This window comes from Monodelphis domestica, chromosome 1, assembly GCF_027887165.1.
Source record: "Monodelphis domestica isolate mMonDom1 chromosome 1, mMonDom1.pri, whole genome shotgun sequence".
In the NCBI taxonomy this organism is placed as follows: domain Eukaryota; kingdom Metazoa; phylum Chordata; class Mammalia; order Didelphimorphia; family Didelphidae; genus Monodelphis; species Monodelphis domestica.
The window spans coordinates 117,618,040-117,639,724 of NC_077227.1; the positions used below are offsets into that span (position 1 = coordinate 117,618,040).

Consider the following 21,685-nt stretch of genomic DNA (forward strand, 5'->3'; position numbering starts at 1 on the left):
AGGTTTAGACTATGGTGGTAGTAACAGGAATCAAAAGAGAAGAAATGAAAGGCATTTTGAAGAAAGACTTCAAAGGCTTAGCGACTAAGTATTTATTGAGTGAAAAAGAAGCAAGATTCAATAATAACCTCCAATTTTCAAGTCTGAGAGACTAGAAACACAGAAATAGAGAATGTCAAGAATGAGAAAAACAGTATTTTTGTGATTACATACGTAATAGGGAAGGACAGGGATAACAAGTTAGTTTTAGATATGTTAGATTTGATGTGGTAGGCTAAGTAGAACTATCTAACAGACAAAAGGACTATAGAATTGATACTCAGGATGGAGTTTAGGGCAGGAAATATAGATTCTATAATTCTTGGACCTAGTTTCAGATGTTTTTTAATTACTTTCTACAGAAACATTATATAAAAAGTATGTGCTTCAGATTTGTGATTTTAAGGAACAAGTTAAAAGCTGTTATATCCAGTTGATCCAAAAACAGTGCTTTATGAAAGTATGCATACCAATTTAGTGGACATGCTCTTTTAAACACAAAAGATAAAAGATGTGTCTACCATCCTGGGTCTCGGCTTTGCCTCAGTTCAAGGAAATGAGATCATTCATTACATTAACTTTGTTACACAGGTAACTGCAACTAAGGTGACCTTTTCTTCCCAAGTGATAGATGAGCTATCAATGGCCAGCAGATATGAGAAGGTGTTCAGTTCTTCGTTGCACTAAGGCAGACAAAGGGATCTGGAGTCTTTTGCTAGTCAGGAGTAGGTCAAATGAGGTTAAATAGAGGAGTGGGTAAAAATCCCTTTGCAGTAGGGACTATACTCCTGGATATTCATTAGTCACTCTAGTGGTCTTTATGTATATCCCCCATCTTCCACCTTCCTCTGAGTGAAGGGGCCCTGATGTAAACCGGCATTCATCAACAAGCAGTCAAGTAATAGGCATGCTAGTACACCCTCCTACCTTGGCTCCATCCACACTGATAATCCGATAGCTGTTTCTTGTGCTGTCATAGAAGTAGGAAACGGTGACTGCCTGCTTGCTTGCAGGCATCCAGTTCTTCTTTGTGCTGGGGTCTATTTGGAAGACGTGTGCTCTGGTGGTAAAGATGGGTTGTTCTCTGGAATAGATAGGAAAAGGAAAAACAGACATATGAGTTTGTGGAAGATGACATATTCTCTCCTTTTTCAAAACTCGATATAATAACAAGATTAAAAGAAGCTTGTCTTCAGCAATACTGGAATTAATGAGTCTCCTGGGAACAAAGCCAAAGCCGTGTTAAAAAAATACAACAAACAAAATATTTTTGAAGTTTCTCGATTGTGTGCATGGGTGTGTGTGTGTGTGTGTGTGTGTGTGTGTGTGTGTGTGTGTGTGTTAAGCAGGTTGTAAAATTGCTCAGAGCTAGGTTGGTTAATTGATAATATTAAGAAATTGTATTGTTTTTTCCTTTTAAAATAATCTTGAGCTTTAAAAGACAAGGTAATGACAGGAGTCAGGAGGAGGTGAAATCCACACTTCCTCTTAGCCTACAGATATGAGTCATGGACAAATCCATCTCTTATCCTGTGTGTTTTTTTCCCCTCAAATCCCCATTTAAACCACCTGCCAATATGGAGAAGCAAACCCTCAGGAAAAACTCTAGTATAGGGACATGACCTTGAACTAGTTATTTAACTACTATGGACCTCTGTTTCCTTACTGTATAATGAGAGAGGTGGACTAAATTGTTTTTTTCTAGCTCTAAATCCCACAGTCCTAAGATATAATGTTTTGTTTTCTTCAATGAACAGTTGTGGGTTATATCATTCCCTTCTCCCTCCTCTTTACAACTTTTTCTGTTTCTGTTTGTCAGTGGCACCACCATTCTCCCAGACACCAGGCTTGAAAACTTAAGAGTCATCTTTGACTCATCCTTCTTTATCTCTATAGTCAGTGAGTATACACAAAAATATTTTTGGCTTCCAAAGTTCTCTGGTTTATAATCTCTCTATCCTTCTTCATTCCCACTGCCCTCTCCCCATCTCCTAGTCTATCTAGGGTTTCATCATCTTATATACAACTTGCCATTTGTTTAATAGTCTGTCTCCATCTCACATAACCACTACCTTCCTACCACACTTCTTTTACATACATTCTCCTCCATAGGGAACTCCATTGTCTTCTTCTTGGTTGCCTATATCAAATCCAAACACCTTCACTTAATTTCTGAAGTTCCTTGATGAGCTGATCCTATCCCACCTGTCCACATTTATTTGTTACTACTCTTCAATATGAATATGCTGTTACAGTCAAACCAATTCTTTATCTACCCAACTTGCCACTAGATGTTCTTTCCTTTCTACCTTTGCTCATGCTTTTTCTTCTCCCACACAAGTACTATATGCCTTTCTTTTCCACTTAACCATTGCCTACCAGTTATTCAAATTTCAAGGCAATTCCTTTTTTCCAGACTGAGTTCCACCCCCTTTTTGCTTTATTTTATTTTTTAAAATATACTTTTCCATGTTTACATGATTCATTTTATTTCCCTTCCTTCTTCCCTCTCCCCTCCCAGAACTGACAAGCAATTCCACTGTGTTGTACAAATTTTATCACTTGATACCTATTTCCATAGTATTCATCTTTGCAATAGAGCAATGTGATAAGTCCTATGTTTTCTTTTTGCATTTCTACTACCATAGTTCTTTCTCTCAATGTGGATAGCATTCTTTGACATAAATCCTTCAGGAGTGTCTTGGATTATTGCATTGCTACAAGTAGAAAAGTCCATTACATTGGATTATTCCACAATGATTCACTTTCTGTGTACAATGTTCTCCTGGTTCTGCTCATTTCACTCTGCATCAGTTCATTGAGGTTCTCCCAGTTCTTAAGGAAATCCTCCAGATTATCATTCCTTTCAGCACAATAGTATTCCATCACCATCATATGCCGCAATTTGTTCAGCCATTCCCCAATTGAGGGACATCCCCTCATTTTCCAATTTTTTGCCACCACAAAGAGTGCAGCTATAAATATTTTTGTACAAGTATTTTTCCTTATTATCTCTTTGGGGTACAAACCAAGTAGTGGTATGGCTGGATCAAAGGGCATATAATCTTTTAAAACCCTTTGGGCATAATTCCAAATTGCCTTCCAGAATTGTTGGATTCATTCACAACTCCACCAGCAATACATTAGTGTCCCAATTTTACCACATCCCCTTGAATATTTACTATTTTCCTTTATTGTCATATTGGCCAATTTCCTACCACCCCCTTTTCTGAACTTCTATTATACTAATAATTTATACTATAACCATACTTAATTTTTCTCTATTTCATGACACAAAATGTCTCTCCAAACATCTCTCTATCATAAAGGATTTGAAGGCAAAAATAACTCATGCAGTCCTCATCTGGCCCAACAAAATACATGAGTAATAAATGTTCATTAGATTCTTGATTAAGAGCCATTGGACTGGTAAGTGGCACAATGGATAGAGTACCAGGTCTAGAGTTGGGAATATTCCTCTCAATGAGTTTAACTAGCTTTGTGACCCTGGGCAAATCACTTAACCCATTTAACACTGCTGGCCTCAGTTTTCTCCTCTGTAAAAAGCATCATTTGAAGAAGGAAATTGATAGTTAGTCATCCATTAAGTATTTATTATATATACAGGGTCATAGATTAAGAAATAGAAAGGATCATAGCATTCACCTGGTCCATACTCCTCATTTTATTCTAGGAACTACTTCATAAACTGAAGTCCCATAAAGAAATTAATACTGGGGCAAGGTTTGGGGGGAGACGTATGTATCTCTTCAGGTTTTGCCTCAATTCCCCAAAGATGGATCAAGTTCTATGGAGTCTTGGGAATATGCATTGGAGAAGGCCTAGAACCTTGGAACCTCCAAGTCCACTCTGGAATTTTAAAAGTAACAATCTTCAGTAAAATACTTTAAAATGAAGGACATGTTAGTAGGAATGTGTTCACTATAAGATTATTATACATTATGAGACTCAATTAAACTGATAAGTCACAGACTTCATTCAAATTAATTTACTTTATATTTCATTTGTAGTTGTCTGTTGACAGCTCAAGTATTTCTTAAAAGATCTAGAAATAATGAGATCTTGCCAGACTATTAATTGAGGAAGAATGAAGAAGAACCATGAAATACATTAGAATACCTCTTTGATCTCTTTGTCTTTTCTCTCTTCTAGTGGAGGAAAAGCAGTTAGATGAAAAGAAATTTGACTGGACTGGACTAATCTTGTTTGTAATCTGGAGAATCCAAACTAACCCTGTTTAGATTTATTCATGCTGCTTTTTTGACTCTCCAAAGTCTCTATCCTACATCCAGGCTTGCTTTCCTATTCTAAAAGGTCCCTTCTTTCTTTAGGTCCCATTCAAGTTTCCTATTTCTAGTGATCTTAAGTAAATGGAATTCTGATTAGCAAATCAATTCAAAATACAGATTTTTTCAGCTCCCACTTCCCACCTCATTTCCAGCTCCCCACCTAGATTTCCCAAGAGTCAAAATACTTCAAATTGGCCCTGTAGCCATACATCATTAACCTCTGAAAGCAGCTAGGCACCCAATGGAGTTCAATAAAAACCAAAGTAGTCACTAGTGGAAAGAACATAGATTGTCATAGCAATCCCCAAGTCTCTAGAATTATAAATCTGCAGGTATTAATGGCCTTCTACTTTTAGTATGCTATCCTGGAAAAGTTTCTATTAAAAATCTCCTTTTAAAATTTTGTTCCAAAAATCTTCCTGTCAGCAGATTAGTATTTTTAAAATGTTAATTTGAAAGATGGTGCTCTTATTTGATTAATGCTAATACAAAAGCACTACAGAACTATCTTGTCTTTTAAAATGTTTATATTTTGAAATTTTTATCTTGGAATATAATAGTCTATTGGAGTTGGTGAACAGCACAAATGATGAATTTTATGATTATTCTGAGAAATAACACCTGCTAGTTTTCTGTAGTTATGGGTTAGAGACCACAAAGCATTGTGGCTGCTATGATGCTTTAGTGATACAAACACTATTGAACATTGAAATTTATTTCTATAAAATACTAATTTCACTAAAGAACTAATTATAGGATTATAGGAGCATAGATTAGGAGCTAGAAGAGAATTTCAAGGTCATCTAAGCAATATTTCTCTGTTTCCTAATTGAAGTGTAGTCATTGAATTTAATACAAGACAGCTTGTGGGCTTCAGTACAAAAACTTTTAGTATTTAAGGCTATTCAGTAACCTAGAGCACTGATCCTTGAATTACAATTTCAGCTAGCTTTCTTCTTTGATTCAAACATTTATTGAATGCCTTTTTTGTGCAAAGCTACCACTGGATAGGATTTGTATAAGACATTAATCCAACAATCAAATCATGAATAAAAGTACTTTGTTTTCAGGAAATGATTAATAAATTACCAGTGTTCTTAACAATTAATCATTTTAACACTTTGCAGATTTTGAAGCATTTGGGCTCAAATCATCTCATTTGATCCTTAAATATCCCTATGAGGGAGGCAGGCAGAATATATATTTTCATTTTATAAATGATGAAATTAAGATTCAGAGGTTATAGTGCTTTGCCCAAGTCTGTATGGCTAGTAAGACACAGAACTGAGGTTCTAGTACACTCTCTCACTTACATCCCATTGGAGGGCAGAACAAGGAGTATGATAAAAGGAGACAGATTTTGGCTCAACATGAGGAAAACTTCTTAATAATTAATTGTTCTAAAGTTAAATAAGTTGCCTTGGGAATCACGAGTTCCCTATTAATAGAAAAGTCTTCAAGCACAGGTTGGATAACTACTTGTTGGGAATGTTTTAGGTGTGCTTCATAATTCAAGTAAGAGTATATGAACTCTTATCTAAAGACTTGTCCAACTCTAAATCTGATAGGATTCTAGAATTTATTATTTTTTCCTACAATATTTGATGTTACTTTGGTTAGCAGTAAATTGTATTTTGTATAAAATCTTCCCCTTTCATAATTTTTTTTGAAATTTTAAAATATTTTTCCTTGGTTTCAAGAGTCATGTTTTTTCCCTGCCCTTCTCCAATCCCCCTCCCATAGCCAATGCACAATTCCTCTGGGTTTTAAACGTGTCATGGATCAAGACCTATTTCCATATTATTGATATTTGCACTAGGGTGATCTATTAGGGTCTACGTCCCCAATCATATCCCCATCGACTCATGTAATTGAACAGTTGTTGTTTGTTTTTTTTTTCTGTGTTTCTATTCCCACAGTTCTTCCTCTGGATGTGGATAGCATTCTTTCTCATAAGTCCCTCAGAATTGTCCTGGATCATTGCATTACTACTAGTAGAGAAGTCCATTACATTTGATTATACCACAATGTATCAGTCTCTGTGTACAATGTTCTCCTGGTTCTGCTCCCTTCATTCTGCATCAATTCCTGGAGGTCGTTCCAGTTCACATGGAATTCCTCCAGTTCATTATTCCTTTGAGCACAATAGTATTCCATCACCAATAGGTATCATAATTTGTTCAGCCATTCTCCCCAAAATCTCCCCCTTTTGATCATAGAATGAACAACAGAAAGAGCTCTGGCTTGGTGGTAGATTTGGATTTGTAGATTTGACATTCACTAGTTGTATGACCACAGCAAAGTCATACTTCTTTTTTTTTTTTTTAATTTAAACCCTTACCTTCCATCTTGGAGGCAATACTGTATATTGGCTCCAAGGCAGAAGAGTGGTATGGGCTAGGCAATGGGGGTCAAGTGACTTGCCCAGGGTCACACAGCTGGGAAGTGTCTGAGGCCAGATTTGAACCTAGGACCTCCCATCTCTAGGACTGGTTCTCAATCCACTGAGCTACCCAGCTGCCCCCCAAGTCATACTTCTTAAGAGGCTAATAATACACCACCCATTACACAAAGCACCTACATGGTAAACTTTAAATGTTATTTTAAGGCTCCCTGATCTTTCATAAGGGTAGCTTGGTGGTGCAGTGAGTAGAATCAGGAAGACTTATCTTCCTGAGTTCAAATCCAGTGTCTTTGCCAAGAAAACCCCAAATGGGATTACAAAGAATTGGACACAACTAAAAAATGAACAACAAAAGTCAAAGATAAAATCCACATTATAATCTTATTACTTCCTTTTTTATCATTAGGAACTGTAATCACCAGAATACAAACATGAGCAATTAAATTGCACCAAGCCTCATTACTATAATGCCTCTTGGTAAAAAGAGACACCAATAAAAGGGCAATAATAGTGTAACCTTCCATATTGAAAAAGGTAAAATGGAAAAACAATTGTAGCTCTAGACTATGACTTGCAAATAGATGATCAGCCCAGTGAATTAGTTAGCAAATCTATTTCATCCTGGGCAAATGCCGCAGATGGACAATAAGCTGGGATAAAATTGATTAGAGAATTAAGTTTGGTTGTATTTGGGAAACTGGGCGATGCTTTCAATAATCCCTAGAAGCTCAAACAAAACTTAGTTTCTTTAACCCTAATATTCTTCAGTGATGCTACATAACTATTAATCATGGAACATGATCATCTTGGGAAAATCAAGACTATAACTGGCTGAAGGGGCAATGAAAAATGCACATGGTGGGTGTATGCTACCAATAATGATTTGCACCAAGAAAGAACATAGTAGAAAATATAACTGAGTACACATATGGCTAAAAAAGTCTGTTTGTGGAACATGAATGAGAAATAACAGATGGGTAGCTGGTTCTCTCTTTTTGACATATTAAAAGACTCAAAAGAAAGCTGTGTAGTGAATTGGGCAGATCTCCTCTGGAAGGTGATAGATATGAACTGTATGGAATGTGACATTACAGCAGGAATACATATAAATTGGTAGATGAAATATAGGCACTAATGAAATCCCAGAACCTTGAACATATTAAATTAAGGAAATATTAAAAGGCTCTAATTTCCATCTTAACAGCTAAATTTATGAATGAAGTGTTCCATTTCTAAATATAATATTATAGACCGGCAGAGGGAGTACCCATGCTGATCATATCACTGATTCACTGAAAAAGTGAAGATCATTATATATACCTTTAACTTAGGGGAACTCCACATGTCTACCTACAGGTAAAGATGGGGAAAACTCCTCACAACTTGACAGTTTAAAAGCTTCCTATAGAAGCCATAGACAATGAGTAAGTCATTTAGAACTGGAATATACCTAAGAATTTAGATTTCAGGTAACAGTTGAAACCTAACTACCCTTCCCTTTCTTTAAAGCTCAGGTCAAAAACTACCTTCAACATGAGGCCTATCCTGATTCCCTCTGCTTCTAGTGTTTCTCTACTGAAATTCCTTCCTACTTACTTTGTGTACATTTGTTTGTGTATCTATTGTCTCCTTAGATAGAAATCTAAACTCCACGAGGGCAGGGATTACAGCATTTTATTTTTGTTTTGTATCTCCAGTGCCTGATTCAACATAGGGAACATAGTAAGCACCTATAAATGCCAGTAAATTAACTGAATATGAAACAATTAAGGTTAAATCCATTTCCTTTTCTACTATTGTTATCTTGTACTTTGTTGAAATAGAAGAGAACATTTGCCAAAATCATTTCAACAAAAAGCTTTCTCCTTTAAGGATAGGGAACCACTATACTTAGACCCTAATATCACAGTACCTAAGATGATTTAAATGGAATAGAAATGAAATTAAAGAACAAAAACAGAAAAAGCAGCCAGGAAGCACCAAGCACACATGGATGACATGTGCTGTAGGTGATAGAATTGTTAGGGCATTTTGGCTATCAATAAATAAGGGATGGAGTGATAGAGGAAAAGATGACAGATCCATAAAGCTGGGGGGGAAATTTTCAGACCTTATTAATACTGAAAAAAGGCAATTAAGAAAACTTAATATGCTATTCTCCCATGTCCACAAATTTTTTTACAAAGGTCATCTATACATAAACTGAGGACATCCTGATCAGAATATTTCCAGGGACAAGTGGACTTTCACAAGCAATATTCAACAACGAATTCAATCACTTCATAATTAACTGAGACATAAAGAATATAAGATTCCATTGAGTCTGCTATTTTTTGGCCAATGAAAAGGCATTTGGTTTGGCAGAATACACCAATACCTTAGAACTGTTTTCACATACATTGAAATCTTCCAAGTATCCTTGCATAACATAACAACACACACAAACCTGTTCTATGACCCAATTACTGATGTTACTAAATGGTATCATGATGTGGAACACCCTGGCCTCCAAAAAACTAAAGATAAATATCACAGAGCAGGCAGTAGAGAAGTACATGATGAATGTGAACAGACTGCAACAGATAACCAACCAGGAACTCCTAAGGAGGACAGGAGCAAAGGCTATTATCAAAGAATTGTTACTGAATGAAGAAATTAAAGAAGATGGTGTATAATTAAGGGAAACATAAGAAAATACATATGACATGAAATAGAGTAAAATAGAACAATCAGGAAATTGACACGAGAACTACTCAGATATTCAAAAAGGTCTGTGATCTCATCAATTCAGAAATTGCCTCTAATAATGTGAGTTGCAACTGGCCATGCCAGCTGGTCCTATCTTTCTTACATGAATGGGTAGGATGGGAGTGGTCTACCCAAACATGCTAGAGGCCTTCTTCACTATCTCTTGATAACAGAACAGGGCCAAAAACAAAGTCCTGTAGCATTCCTACAAAGATCTTCTACTATAACATCAATTCACCAATTGCCTTTCTCTGGTCTAGACATTGATTACTTCTAAATCCAAGTAAATATACTATTATTGCATAGCCCAGGTCTTAATAGTTCATCCCAAAATATGAGAGACTGTCAAATGACTTGCTGAAATCCAAGTATACTATTTCTGTAGTATTTACCTTATTAGTGTAGTAATCATGTCCAGAAAAGAAATAGAATTATTTTGGTATAACATACATATACTCAGTGAAATCATGTTGGTTTGTAGTGATCCACTGAATAAAAAGCCATGCCCAAAAGTTATCTAGCTGTGTTTGAATAAAAACACTACAATTAAATGATTCTGTAAATATACAGACATAAAATTGTATTATAGTGAATTAATACTTTGCTTAATTTAGTTTTAAAATTAAGTAAATTATAATTTTGTTTTATTTGTTTCATGGTATGGGAAAAGTCTATTTGTTTAACTTGTATGTGCAAAATGTTATGCTCAAAACAAATATAGCCTATGGTAGTTGTGTATAAAAATAAGTCATTCATCTAGCTTCTGAAATCTAAGTGGGATGACATCATCGCAGTACTAAAATATATAAGACAGCTCAGAAGAGATTGGTTCCAACTCCAAAGTTCACAGAGAGATTGGCTAAAAGCCAAAAAGTGGAAGGGAAGCATGTTCCAGGAAAAAAAAAAATCAAAAGGAGGAGACTACTTCAGAAAGAAGTCACAGAGGGTAGTTTTGTGTCAAGAAAGAAAATACTCTGGGGGGTTTTGGATTGAGGAAACTGGCTTCTCTGAACATTAAGGCAGAAATAAATAAGGAACTTTTTAAAAACTTGTGACTCTTCATTTATTAGGGGGAAAAAATAAAGCAATATGAATACAGACTTTTCAATGAGACTTTGGTTAAAAGTTGGCAATATGCTATTAGAGAAAGTTTAAGGACTAAAAGAAGGTGATAAGTTAAATAAGAAAAGAGTTCATCACTTATTTGTAATTTCATTTTCTTATTCTTCTTTGCTATATATATGCATTTATATTTGACAAGATTTATTTGTGATTGATGAAGCTAATGTTTTACACACAGATACATACACACATATACACAGATGTGCATTTCCCTCAGGATGGTCTAGTTTCCAGTTCTATGGTATAAGCCTAAATTTCTGTGCAGGTTAAACTAGGAAAATGGAAACATCAGCTTACCTCATGGCAGTAAAAACAGGAAAGGGCCTGGGAAATAAAACCCCTCAACATTTTTCCCAATCAGTCTTCAGTGACAGAGATATTATTGTACATATAACCTGGGGAAGGCTAGGACTAGATGTAATACACTGTCTTTGTGTTTTTAATTTCACAGATGTCATGTAGTTTGCCCTCTTCTCATTCCCCTCATGCCTCAAATTCTTACTGTCATTTGAATTCATCTCCTTTCTAGAAATATGTGTCACCAAATGCTGCTTCATAACTATAGGTCGTTTAAGCAGCAAGAATCCTTTTTCTTCAGCAGGGGTTTCAGTAAATGGAGTTCATGAAGTAATGACAAATATTTACTGAGTGTCTATTATGTGCACAAAGCCATATCAGTCCTTCCCTTCCATTTTACTGAGGTTCTCCCAGAAAAAAAAAAAAAGATAATATTGAAGATAATATGTCAGAATTTTTTAAAAATTGAAATTGCCCGAGAGGATAATTTTTTTTTAAAGCTTTTACCTTTCATCTTAAAATCAATACTGCATATTGGTTCCAAGGCAGAAGAGCAGTGAGAACTAGGCATGGGGAATGCAAGGACATATGACTAAGTATCTGAGGCCAGGTTTGAACCCAGGACCTCCCATCTCTGGGCTTTGTTCTCCATCCACTGAGCCACCTAGCTGCCTCCATGATTCAGTTTTTAATTTTTTCCCACACATACAAAAAAGAAGAAAATTAGAGCCAGATTTCTTCATAAGGCTATATAAATAAATCTTCCTCCCTCAAGACACATTTAGTTTTAGCTACTTTTCCCTCCATCTGTACCACTCCCTTTACCTTCCTTTTCTGCCCATGGCTCCAAGTTGCCCTTTTCTGGATATATCTAGTCTTCTTATATCTCCTTTGAGACACAGAACTGAACATGGTATTCTAGCCATGACAGTAGTGCAGTTTTACAACAGGGTGAGATAATATTGTCTGATCTGATTTTTCTTGATGCTACCCAGCATCTAATTGGCCTTTTTGGCCACAGAAGCACATTGAGACACTATCCTGAGAGAATAATCTACAATGACTCACAGGTGCCTTTTCTGAGTCATGACTGATAGTTGAAAGTCTATTTTCTATGTCTAATTTAGGGTTTTTTAATCCCCAAATGTATTATCTTTCACATGCCCACATTAAGATTCTGCCACTTTTCCACCCACTTGCAGATTCATATTTCCTTTTTGTAGTCTATCCTAGTCAGACTCAACACTCAGAAGAATTTAGTATTATTGACAAACTATGGTACTGCTCTTCATTTCCTCCCCAAGATTATTCACAGAAAAAGCAAATAAACATGAAAAACTAAAGTAAAATATTAGGATGATCTGGTGAGAAGTACCATATGCAGAACCAAGGAGCATCCTGGACTTCCTGACTTGGCCAGCGTGGTCCCACCGATGGTCAATTACAACCAATACAGAAAGGAAATGTAGAATCACAGAATTTGAGAATTATAAGGGCTCTTGGTGGCCAACTAGTGCAATCGCTCCGTGAAAGGAATCCACCCAACAAATGGTAATCTAGCTTCTGCTTGAAGACCTCCAAGGCCTTCACTTCCCATCAGCTGCTCTGCTTGCTTTCTCCAAACATTATGCCTCCCCAAAGCCATCAGTTAATACCTCATCATCATAGAAATAAATTCTGCTTTAGCTTTAACACTCAACACTTCTTCATTACCTTTACTTGTCTTTCCCCTTCAACTGGAAGCCAGAGCAATGAACTCCCAAGTCCTCGCTTTTCCAGTTAACTTTTATTTCTTCATAGCTTTTCTGCTTGGTTTCAACTCCATGAATAACATCATGTTCTAGGTTCAGGCACCCAGGATGGGAGAAGGGGGAAGGGAGAACTTTTGGGTTTCCTTTTGTATAGTCTTCTCCTATTAAGACTGTAAACTCCTAGAAGACAAGGACAATCTTTTTCTTATTTGTATCCCCAGAGTGCAGCACAGTGCCAGGTACATAGTAGGGTTTTTTTCCCCCCTCTAAACCTTTACCTTCTGTCTTAGAATCAATACTAAGTATTGGTTCCAAGGCAGAAGAGTGGTAAGGGCTAGGCAATTAGGGTTAAGGAACTTGCTAAAGGTCACAAAGCTAGGAAGTGTCTGAGACTAGATTAAAAACTCAGGACCTCCCATCTATAGGTCTAACTCTCAATCCACTGAGGCTAGATATAAACTCAAGACCTCCCATCTATAGGTCTAACTCTCAATCCACTGAGCCACCTAGTTGCCTACCATAGCAGATTCTTAATAAATATTTACTGACAATGGCTAAGGAAGGAAACCCCATTTAGACAGCCTAATCTAATTCTGAATACCTCTAATTATTAGGAAGCTGTTCCTGACATGAGCCTAAATTGGCCTCTTTTCAATTTCCAAATAGAGCTCTTGGTTGTACCCACTAGGAGCAAAAAGAAAAATCTAATCCTTCTTCCATGTGACAGCCCCTTGAATACTTGGAGACAGTTCTTATGTCCTCCCTGAATCTTTTCCTCCCCAGGATAAACATTTCTAGTTCCTTCAATAGATCCCTGTATATAACCTGTACCAAGGCTCTTCATTATTTTAGCTGCCTTCCTCTAGACATTCCAACTTTTCAATACTCATAAATACCCAGAACTGAGCACAGTACTTACTTGCTCTAAGAAAGGTCCAATAAGGGCAAAATAGATTGGGACTATCACCTCCATATTTCCAGAAGCTATGCTTTTCTTAATGCAGCCCAATATTGGCTATTTGGCTGCTGTATCAAAGAGCTATATCATATTGATCAAGAGATGGAGAGTCAAGGAGGAGCAAGGAAGGCAAGTGTCACTGCAGTGGGACAAGATGAAAAAAAGAAAGGTTGGAAGGAGCTAAACTATGAAAGGCCTTTAAAAAACCCAAACAAATTTTTAAAGTTAATTCTAGAGGTAATAGGTAGCCACTAAAATTTAACTCTCTGGGGAATGGGTATGTCACATGGTCAAATAAATTTGACAACTGAGTGGGACTGACTTCTTAGAGCCCTGACCCTACAAAAAGTATCCTATGAGCACACTATGGGAAAACAGAATCCTATAAGCCAGCATTTCTCCTTGACCATCATAGTTTTATGACTTAGACACTATGGAATAATGAAATTTTTAAAACTTTGTTTCTTCACTGAGGTCAATGTCCTAGCCAATGATCCCAAAACCACTGCTCCCAAGTCCCACTTTTTCTGAATGAATTCCTTTTATGCAGGAAAAAGCCAAGATTTGGGAGTGCCCTTAAGGGTATGTAGGTTTAAATTCTGGCTTTGCTACCTTGGGTATGTCCCAACTTCAGTCTAGAAATATTTCAGTTTCCTCAACTGCAGAATGAAGGTATTAGACTAGATCACCTCTAAAGTTTCTTAAGACTCTGTTTTCTTTTTTTTTTAGCATATAGCACATAGACATAGGTTTCAAATGTTCTATAGAAATTTAATATAAGGCAAACACTATTTGGGGATGAACTTAATTTGGAAAGTAAGGAACATGGTGGAATTAAACTCTGAATTGCCTAGCATACACTGTTGGTACAAAGTAATGTCTTTTTTCTTTTTCCTTTTTAAAAAAAGTAAATAAATATCTTTTTATACAGAATGGCTAAATAGGTTTTGACATGTGGTTGTGATTGAATACTACTAATGCACAACAAAGAAATGACAGAATAATTTTTAAAAAACATGGAAAGACATAGATGAAATAACGAAGAGTGAAATGAACAGAACCAAGAGAAAATTACCTATGGCAACAGAAATATTGTTTGAAGAATGATTTGTGTATGTTCACCTCCAGAGAAAGAACCAATGAACAGAAACAAGACATAGTTTATATATTTTCTAATATATATATATATAGTCATATGATGCCTTGTCTAATGGGAGGAGGGGAAAGAGGGAAAGAAATAACTTGGTATTTTAATATAACAAAGTAGTTTTTAACAAAGTAATTTTTTAAATGTTTGTCTAGGAATTTGCCCCATCTAAGTAACCTCTCCTAGTCCAGAAACATCTTCCCCAATTATCTCTTTGCTTGGTGTTTATTAACATAGTTAGATCTCTTTCATCCTCTTTTTGTTTTTTTTTAATTAAGTAGTTTGTTACATTAAAATTCCCAGGTATCTCCCTTCCTCTCTCCCCCATTCTTCACTCTTCATAATTTCATATAGGTTTTTCTTTCCATTAAAAAAATTAACCTGTTCATAATTTCTTCCTGCATAGTATTATTGCATCACAATTATATGACATGACTTGTTTGGCCATTCTCCAACTGATGAGCATCCTCTAGATTTCTAGTTCTTTCTACCACAAAGAGAGCTGCTATAAATATTTTAGAACATATAGGTTCTTTTCCCTTTTCCCTGATCATTTTAGGAAATAAACGTAATGGTGGTATTGTTGGATCAAAAGGTATACACAGTTTTATGGCTTTTGAAGCATAATGCCAGATTATTCTTCAAAATGGTTAGATTAATTCACAATTCCAACAACAGTAGGTATATTAGTGTCTCCATTTTTCAACATCCCTTCCATTACTTATCATTTTCCCCTTTTTCATTTTAGCCAATCTGATAGGTATAAGATGATCTCTCAGAGTTGTTTTTTTTGTATTTCTTTAATCAATAATGATCTACAGTATGTTTTTCATATACTTATATATAGCTTTGATTTCTTCATCTAAAAACTGTTCATGCTTTTTTATCATTTGTCAATTGGAGAATAGCTCATAATCTTATGAAATTGACAAAATTCTCTGTTTATCTTAGACATGAGACCTCTATCTGGAAAACATTCTATAAATTTTTTCCCTCATCTTAAAAAGCTTTTCTTTCACCCTGCTCTCTCTCAAGCTCTCCTAAATCTGCTTCCTTTCCCTGATGAGCTCCTAAAAAGATTTCTCTCCCTCTTGGAGCAGTCAAGTCCACATTACCCTATTTTTCTACTCTTTTCAACCAAATTTCATATTCTAAGGAATGTATTCCAACTACTCTCTTAAATGTTATCAATAATCTGGAAACACCAAGGAATCTGGGAGAATGGGGTGGGGTTAACAAGGGAAGAGTGCTATAACATTCACCTCACCTCCTGAACTAGGGTAGCAGTTGGCACTCTCAAAACTAAGGACCACATTGACTTCCTGGCTCAACCAAATCCAGCCCTAGCTGATTGCCTCCTGCTTCATCTCATAGATGCAAATTCACTCTAGTATATGAAGTACTAACCCAAAGTCCTAAGACCATGATATTATGCTCATTGTACCTACACTAACGCCTAGAGCCTGGTTCAGGAGAATTAAGAATTAAATCAGAAAATTGGGCAATAAAACCTTTTGGCACCTATATATGAGCTCATGATCATTTCTGCAGGAGAGAATTTCTCAGAATCCAGACATATCCATGAAGAACAGGTTCCTATCTTTATACAAACAAACCCAAAGTTAGTTATGGGATGAGTCAGACTCTGTCCTCGATTCCATTCTTCCTTCTTCACCCCCTCAATCAATTACAATACTTAAAGATCTCAAATCTTAGATCTAGAAGATCTTAAAGCAGAAGAAACAGACAGCATTTTGCTATTCTCCCAATCCCAATGATTGTCCTACAACCCCTGAGAAATGAAGGAAACTAACAAATGATAGATAGGACTTTTCCTATACAAAAGAGGAAAGATGGTAGGATATCTTCAATGAACTATTACCTACCACCTTCACTTAAGGACCATTAATCACTTGAAGATTTGTAATGTCCAGCTCCTCTTCCTTAATTGGTAGAACAGAATATCCTTCAATAAATCTCATTTGAATATTAAATTTTGTGTATGGGTGTACTCTCTTTTTCCTTACTTAGTGTGTGTGTGCACTGACTTACAACACAATCATTCATGTGGAGAGGCATTTGCAACCAAATGCAGGCATTAAAACGGGTGGGAGAATTTGATCAATTCCTTTCATTTTCAGAAAAATGGTTTGAACAAAAATAAATAACACTAATTCAAATTGAGCCCCCTTTAGTGATGTTAATTTGTACCCCCACACTGGAGACATTAGCATGATGAGGAAGGGCAGGGAATGGTTGTCAAGAGAGAACTTTGTGCACAATGATCTTCATGCAACCAAGAGAGAAGTTGGATTGCTCCCAAGGCTTGGCATAACCTTACACAAAGCTTTTGCTAATTCAGTAAAAACTGCTGGGACAAACATCATCACTCCAGGCATCAGGAGAGCTCAGGGATCATGGCAGTTTCAGATAGCTTCCAAAATAATATTTCCAAAGCACAGGTTTGTCAAGCCACTAGCCTGCTTAAAAATCTTTAGTGGTTCTCTATTGTGTCTAAGAAAAAGAAACTCCTTCGCACTCCACATCCTGGTTCCAACCTACCTATCTAGCCTCAGTTCACTTCTCTTCATATACTCAACCCATTCTAATTCAGCTACATTACAAATTTTCTGAATTGAACACTCTTTTTTAATGTATGCCAATACCTGTAATGGACTTCATCTCCACCTCTTGTAATCCTTGTTGTCATTCAGTTGTTTCAGTCATATCTGACTCTTCATGACCCCATTTGGGGTTTTCTTGGCAAAGACATTAGCATTGCTTGCTATTTCTTTTTTCAACTCATTTTACAGATGAGGAAACTGAGGCCAAGAGTTAAATGACTTGCCCAGGATCACAGAGCTGGTAAGCATCTTGAGGCCAGATTTGAACTCAGTAAGGTGAGTCTTCCTTACTTCAAACCCAGCATTCTACCGACTATGCCACCTAGCTGCCTCCCTTATAATCCTTATCTTCCTATTAAGATAATTCTTTCCTGAAATATTCTTCATTATCCCTAATTTTGTCTCCTGCTTTAAAAACTGCTCCATTTATAAAGGAAAATATTATTTTTAATTGCTCCATTTAGTCCCTTTATTGTTTGATATTTGCATATTTATGTTCATGACATATCATCCCAGTAGAATTTCAGCTTCCTACTGTCTGTGGATGTTTTGTTTTCATATCCCATCAGCCCTGAATTGGTAGGCATTTAATAAAGATAGATAAATAATAAATAAATTATGAATTTAATAGGAAAGGCAACCCCAAAAAAGGAGTTATCTTAAGGTAGACCTCAAAGAAAATACATAACTGAGCCTGAGAGAGCAGGATGAAGAATCTAGATGGGAGGAATAGAATGGGCACAAGTTCAGAGGCATGTGGACTTGCCACCAATATTTAATCCATATTCTCCCAGGGATCTTTCCTGGGAAATATGAACCACAGCAAAAGGTCACTCATTTCTAAAGATCATCTTAAAGAGAGAGAAACTCGGAAGTTACTCTCTCTGGGTATTCAGCTTTGGTTAGGCTTTTCTAAAAAAAAAGTATTCAGTTTGGAAAGAAGCCAAAGAGAGGACCAACGTATGCTTGCATATACCTGGCCAACCACAGCTGACAGGTAATGAATCAACACTCATGATGATGGTCCAGATTGAACAGTCACTATCATCCCCCAACAAGGTTAGCCAACTACTTCTGGGCTCAGAATAGAAAGGGATTGGAAATGAAGCCAAGTCCTCTCCCACTAGTTGCCAAGATTACTGTTTTATGTTTTGATGATGATACTTTTGCTTGACATGGCGTATTTCTGCTCCATCTACATTCTATTATTATCCAAGCACATACCAACACAATTGAAACTAACTCAAAGTTTTAATCTTACCTTTTATCAATGTCACTTAGGACAATTGCTATGGAGTACTTATGGCATTTCCTCTGACCATGACAAAGGGGAAATCTATCATTATGGTCATTTCATGACCAGAGGAAGGAAAATATAGTATGGTACATGTGTAGGTAGTACCCTTCAGTCCACACAAGCCCTCACTGCTGAGACTTGGAAATAATGCCTTTGCTTTGACATTGACATCATTATAATACCACTTTTTAATGTGAGCTTTAGACAAGACAATTACTGAACTATTATTAATGATCTGTCCTTTAAAATCACCTCTTTGTGTTATTTCCTAGAGTTGGAGACCCTTTTCTCCAATGGATCAACCTCAATTCTATAGTAGTAATAATTCACATCCTAACTCATACTCATGTTGTGCTTTAGGGTTTATGAAACGCTTTTCTCACAAAAATATTTGGGGAGTAGGTAGTATATTATTACCACCATTTTCCAGATAAGGAAACTGAGGTTTGTAGTTAAAAACTGAACAGGGAACAAACAGGTCTGGGACCCAGGTCTCCATTTCTTGCATTGTATTGATATCTGGATTTTTTCTTCCAACTCTAAGATTTCTAATTCTGAAACTCTCTGTTTAAAGCTTTATATTCATGTTATAGATCAGTTCTTCAATTTAGTGTCAAAAGAACAGACTGAAAATTGGAAGGGATGTCAGAGATTGTCCTATTTTACAGATTTAAATCCTGTCCTATTTTTGCAGATGAGGAAACTGAGGCCCAAAGAGGAGAATTAATTTGCTCAGAGTTACAGATGGATAAATAGTAGAGCTGACTCTCAAAACCAGCCCTTTTTCCATTACAGTACACTTCCTCTAAAGATTGGCAATGCTTTACCAAGAGTACTTGTCTGGTAACAACCCTACAAAGTAGACAATCCAGATCATTCTGGATATCTGTTTTGGAGTCATCGTTTTGCAGATGGGGAAAGATTCTCATAGAGGTTGAGTTAATTGTCTAAAGTCCCAAAGAGCTCAGTTTTCAATTTGTGATATAGCTAGCCTTTCTACATTATGACTGTCCTCATCATGATTTCAATATATCATGGGTTGGCATAAGAAATTAAATGAGAATTTTTTTGAGAATTTTGCAGAAGCTAAAGATGACACATAACACCCAGCAAATAACACAGAAAAAATTTAGAAACTCAGAAATGCATAAAATATATATAATATCAAAATATTTTGTCTCCTAAAACCACAAGCCATACAATTTCTTAAGTCAAAATGAGTAAAAAAATTTAAGTTTGGGAAAAAAGAATGAGAAAGCCAGCATAGGACACATAAAGAAAGGAAATGTATAGCTATCTTAAAAAGCTTAATGATAATACAAATGTAGATAAGGTACTGTAAACACCCATTAACAGAAAAAGAAAAAAAAATTGATTTCTCTGGTGCACAGAGTCAAGAAACAAAACCCTCAAATATGTAATATGGTGTGTGCAGGGGGGTGGAGTATACCCCCCAGAATCTTTCTAATGAGCAGAGAAGAGCCATGATATGACACAGACAGAAAACGGCCTTTATTGCTAATTGTGCAAAGGATGAGAGCACTACTCTGAGTGGTCAACTCAAAACAACATCCAGGGGTATACAGATGAACTCGCGTGATATGTTTGTTTTAGCAGACAAAAATAAGGACATGAACTAGGACAGAATGTCATGGAAAAGAATATTATTTGAAAAATACTGAACAAAATATAATAGTTCTACTCAAGATAAAATTTTTAGGAAGTAGCCCTAAGTAAATCTATATTTGGGTAGACTTAATAAATAACATTTTGACATTAATTTGATTCTCAACAACTAGGTCATGCTTAAATAAATGTAGGCAAATAGATTTTTGTTTCAAGCTATACTTGTTCATATCTCTACTTAATCAAAATCTGCTCATTCTTTAAAGTTATGATCTCTCTATCAAGTCTCCATGATTTTACCTTCTTCTATATGTTTGGCTCGTAATCATATCATTTTCCCCTTACAAAACTCTGTGGTAATTTACTCTTATACAAGTAACCTCCAAGATATAAATCTAGTCGATAACTGAGCCTGGAGTCACAAGAACTCCAAGTTCCAGTTCTAGCTCTGACATTTGCTGAATGATCACGGGCAAAGAGGCTTATTCAGTTTTTTCATCTATAAAATGGGGATACTACCTATAGTTCCTACTTCAAAGTTCTGCCTAGAGACCTTCGAGTTTCATTTTTTATATTTTCTATCCAATCTCTTAACATTCCCACTTCCTCAGCTCTCAATCAGAGAGCAATATGGTTCTCTTAGATCAGGAATTTTTTCTTTTTTTTAAAGACAACTCCCTTTATTGTTCTTGTTCAGTCACCTTCCAACTCTTTGTTGATGCCATTTAGGGTTTTCTTGGCAGAGATTCTGGAGTGCTTTGCCACTTCCTTCTTCAACTCTTTTTACAGATAAGGAAACTAAGGGAAACAGAATTAATTAACTTGCCCAGGGCCCACAGCTAGAAAGGGTCTAGGGTCAGATTTGAACTCATGAAGATGAGGCTTCCTGATTCTAAGGCCAGTGCTCTATTCACTGAGCCACCTCTGGCTCTAGATATGGAGTTCTTAACCTGGAGACGATGAAGTTGTTTTTATTTTTTGACAATTGTTATTTCAATATAATTTGTTTCTTGGTAGTCTTATATATTTTATTTTATGCACATAAAAATATGACTTTGAAAAGGGTTCTCTAGGCTTCCCTATGATGCCAAAGGGATTCATGGTACAAAACAGAATAAGAATCTCTACTCTAAATGGAACTTGACTACACACAATCAATTAGGTCATAAATGTAATTTCTCCGGTTATATAGTTTCAAGTTAGTGTTTCCAAGGAATGTATTCCCTATGTGACTGAGAATTTTATAGTAATTATACCTTCTCTGTGTACAGTACTCCAAGGCATTCAACACAATCTTTTTTTTCTTTTTTTTTAAACCCTTACCTTCCGTCTTGGAGTCAATACTCTATATTGGCTCCAAGG

The 21,685-nt window shown here is 36.1% G+C and overlaps 1 protein-coding gene across 4 annotated transcripts in view; it reads right to left on the reverse strand.

The window, feature by feature from the left end:
* HOMER2 (homer scaffold protein 2) overlaps positions 1–21,685 on the reverse strand; it is a 160,548-nt gene that overhangs the window by 73,573 nt on the left and 65,290 nt on the right. For all 4 annotated transcript variants that reach the window (XM_007479233.3, XM_007479232.3, XM_016428259.2 and 1 more), the window contains exon 2: positions 967–1,123. In XM_007479233.3, the coding sequence (XP_007479295.1) occupies positions 967–1,123 (157 nt within the window). The remainder of the gene's footprint in view (positions 1–966; positions 1,124–21,685) is intronic.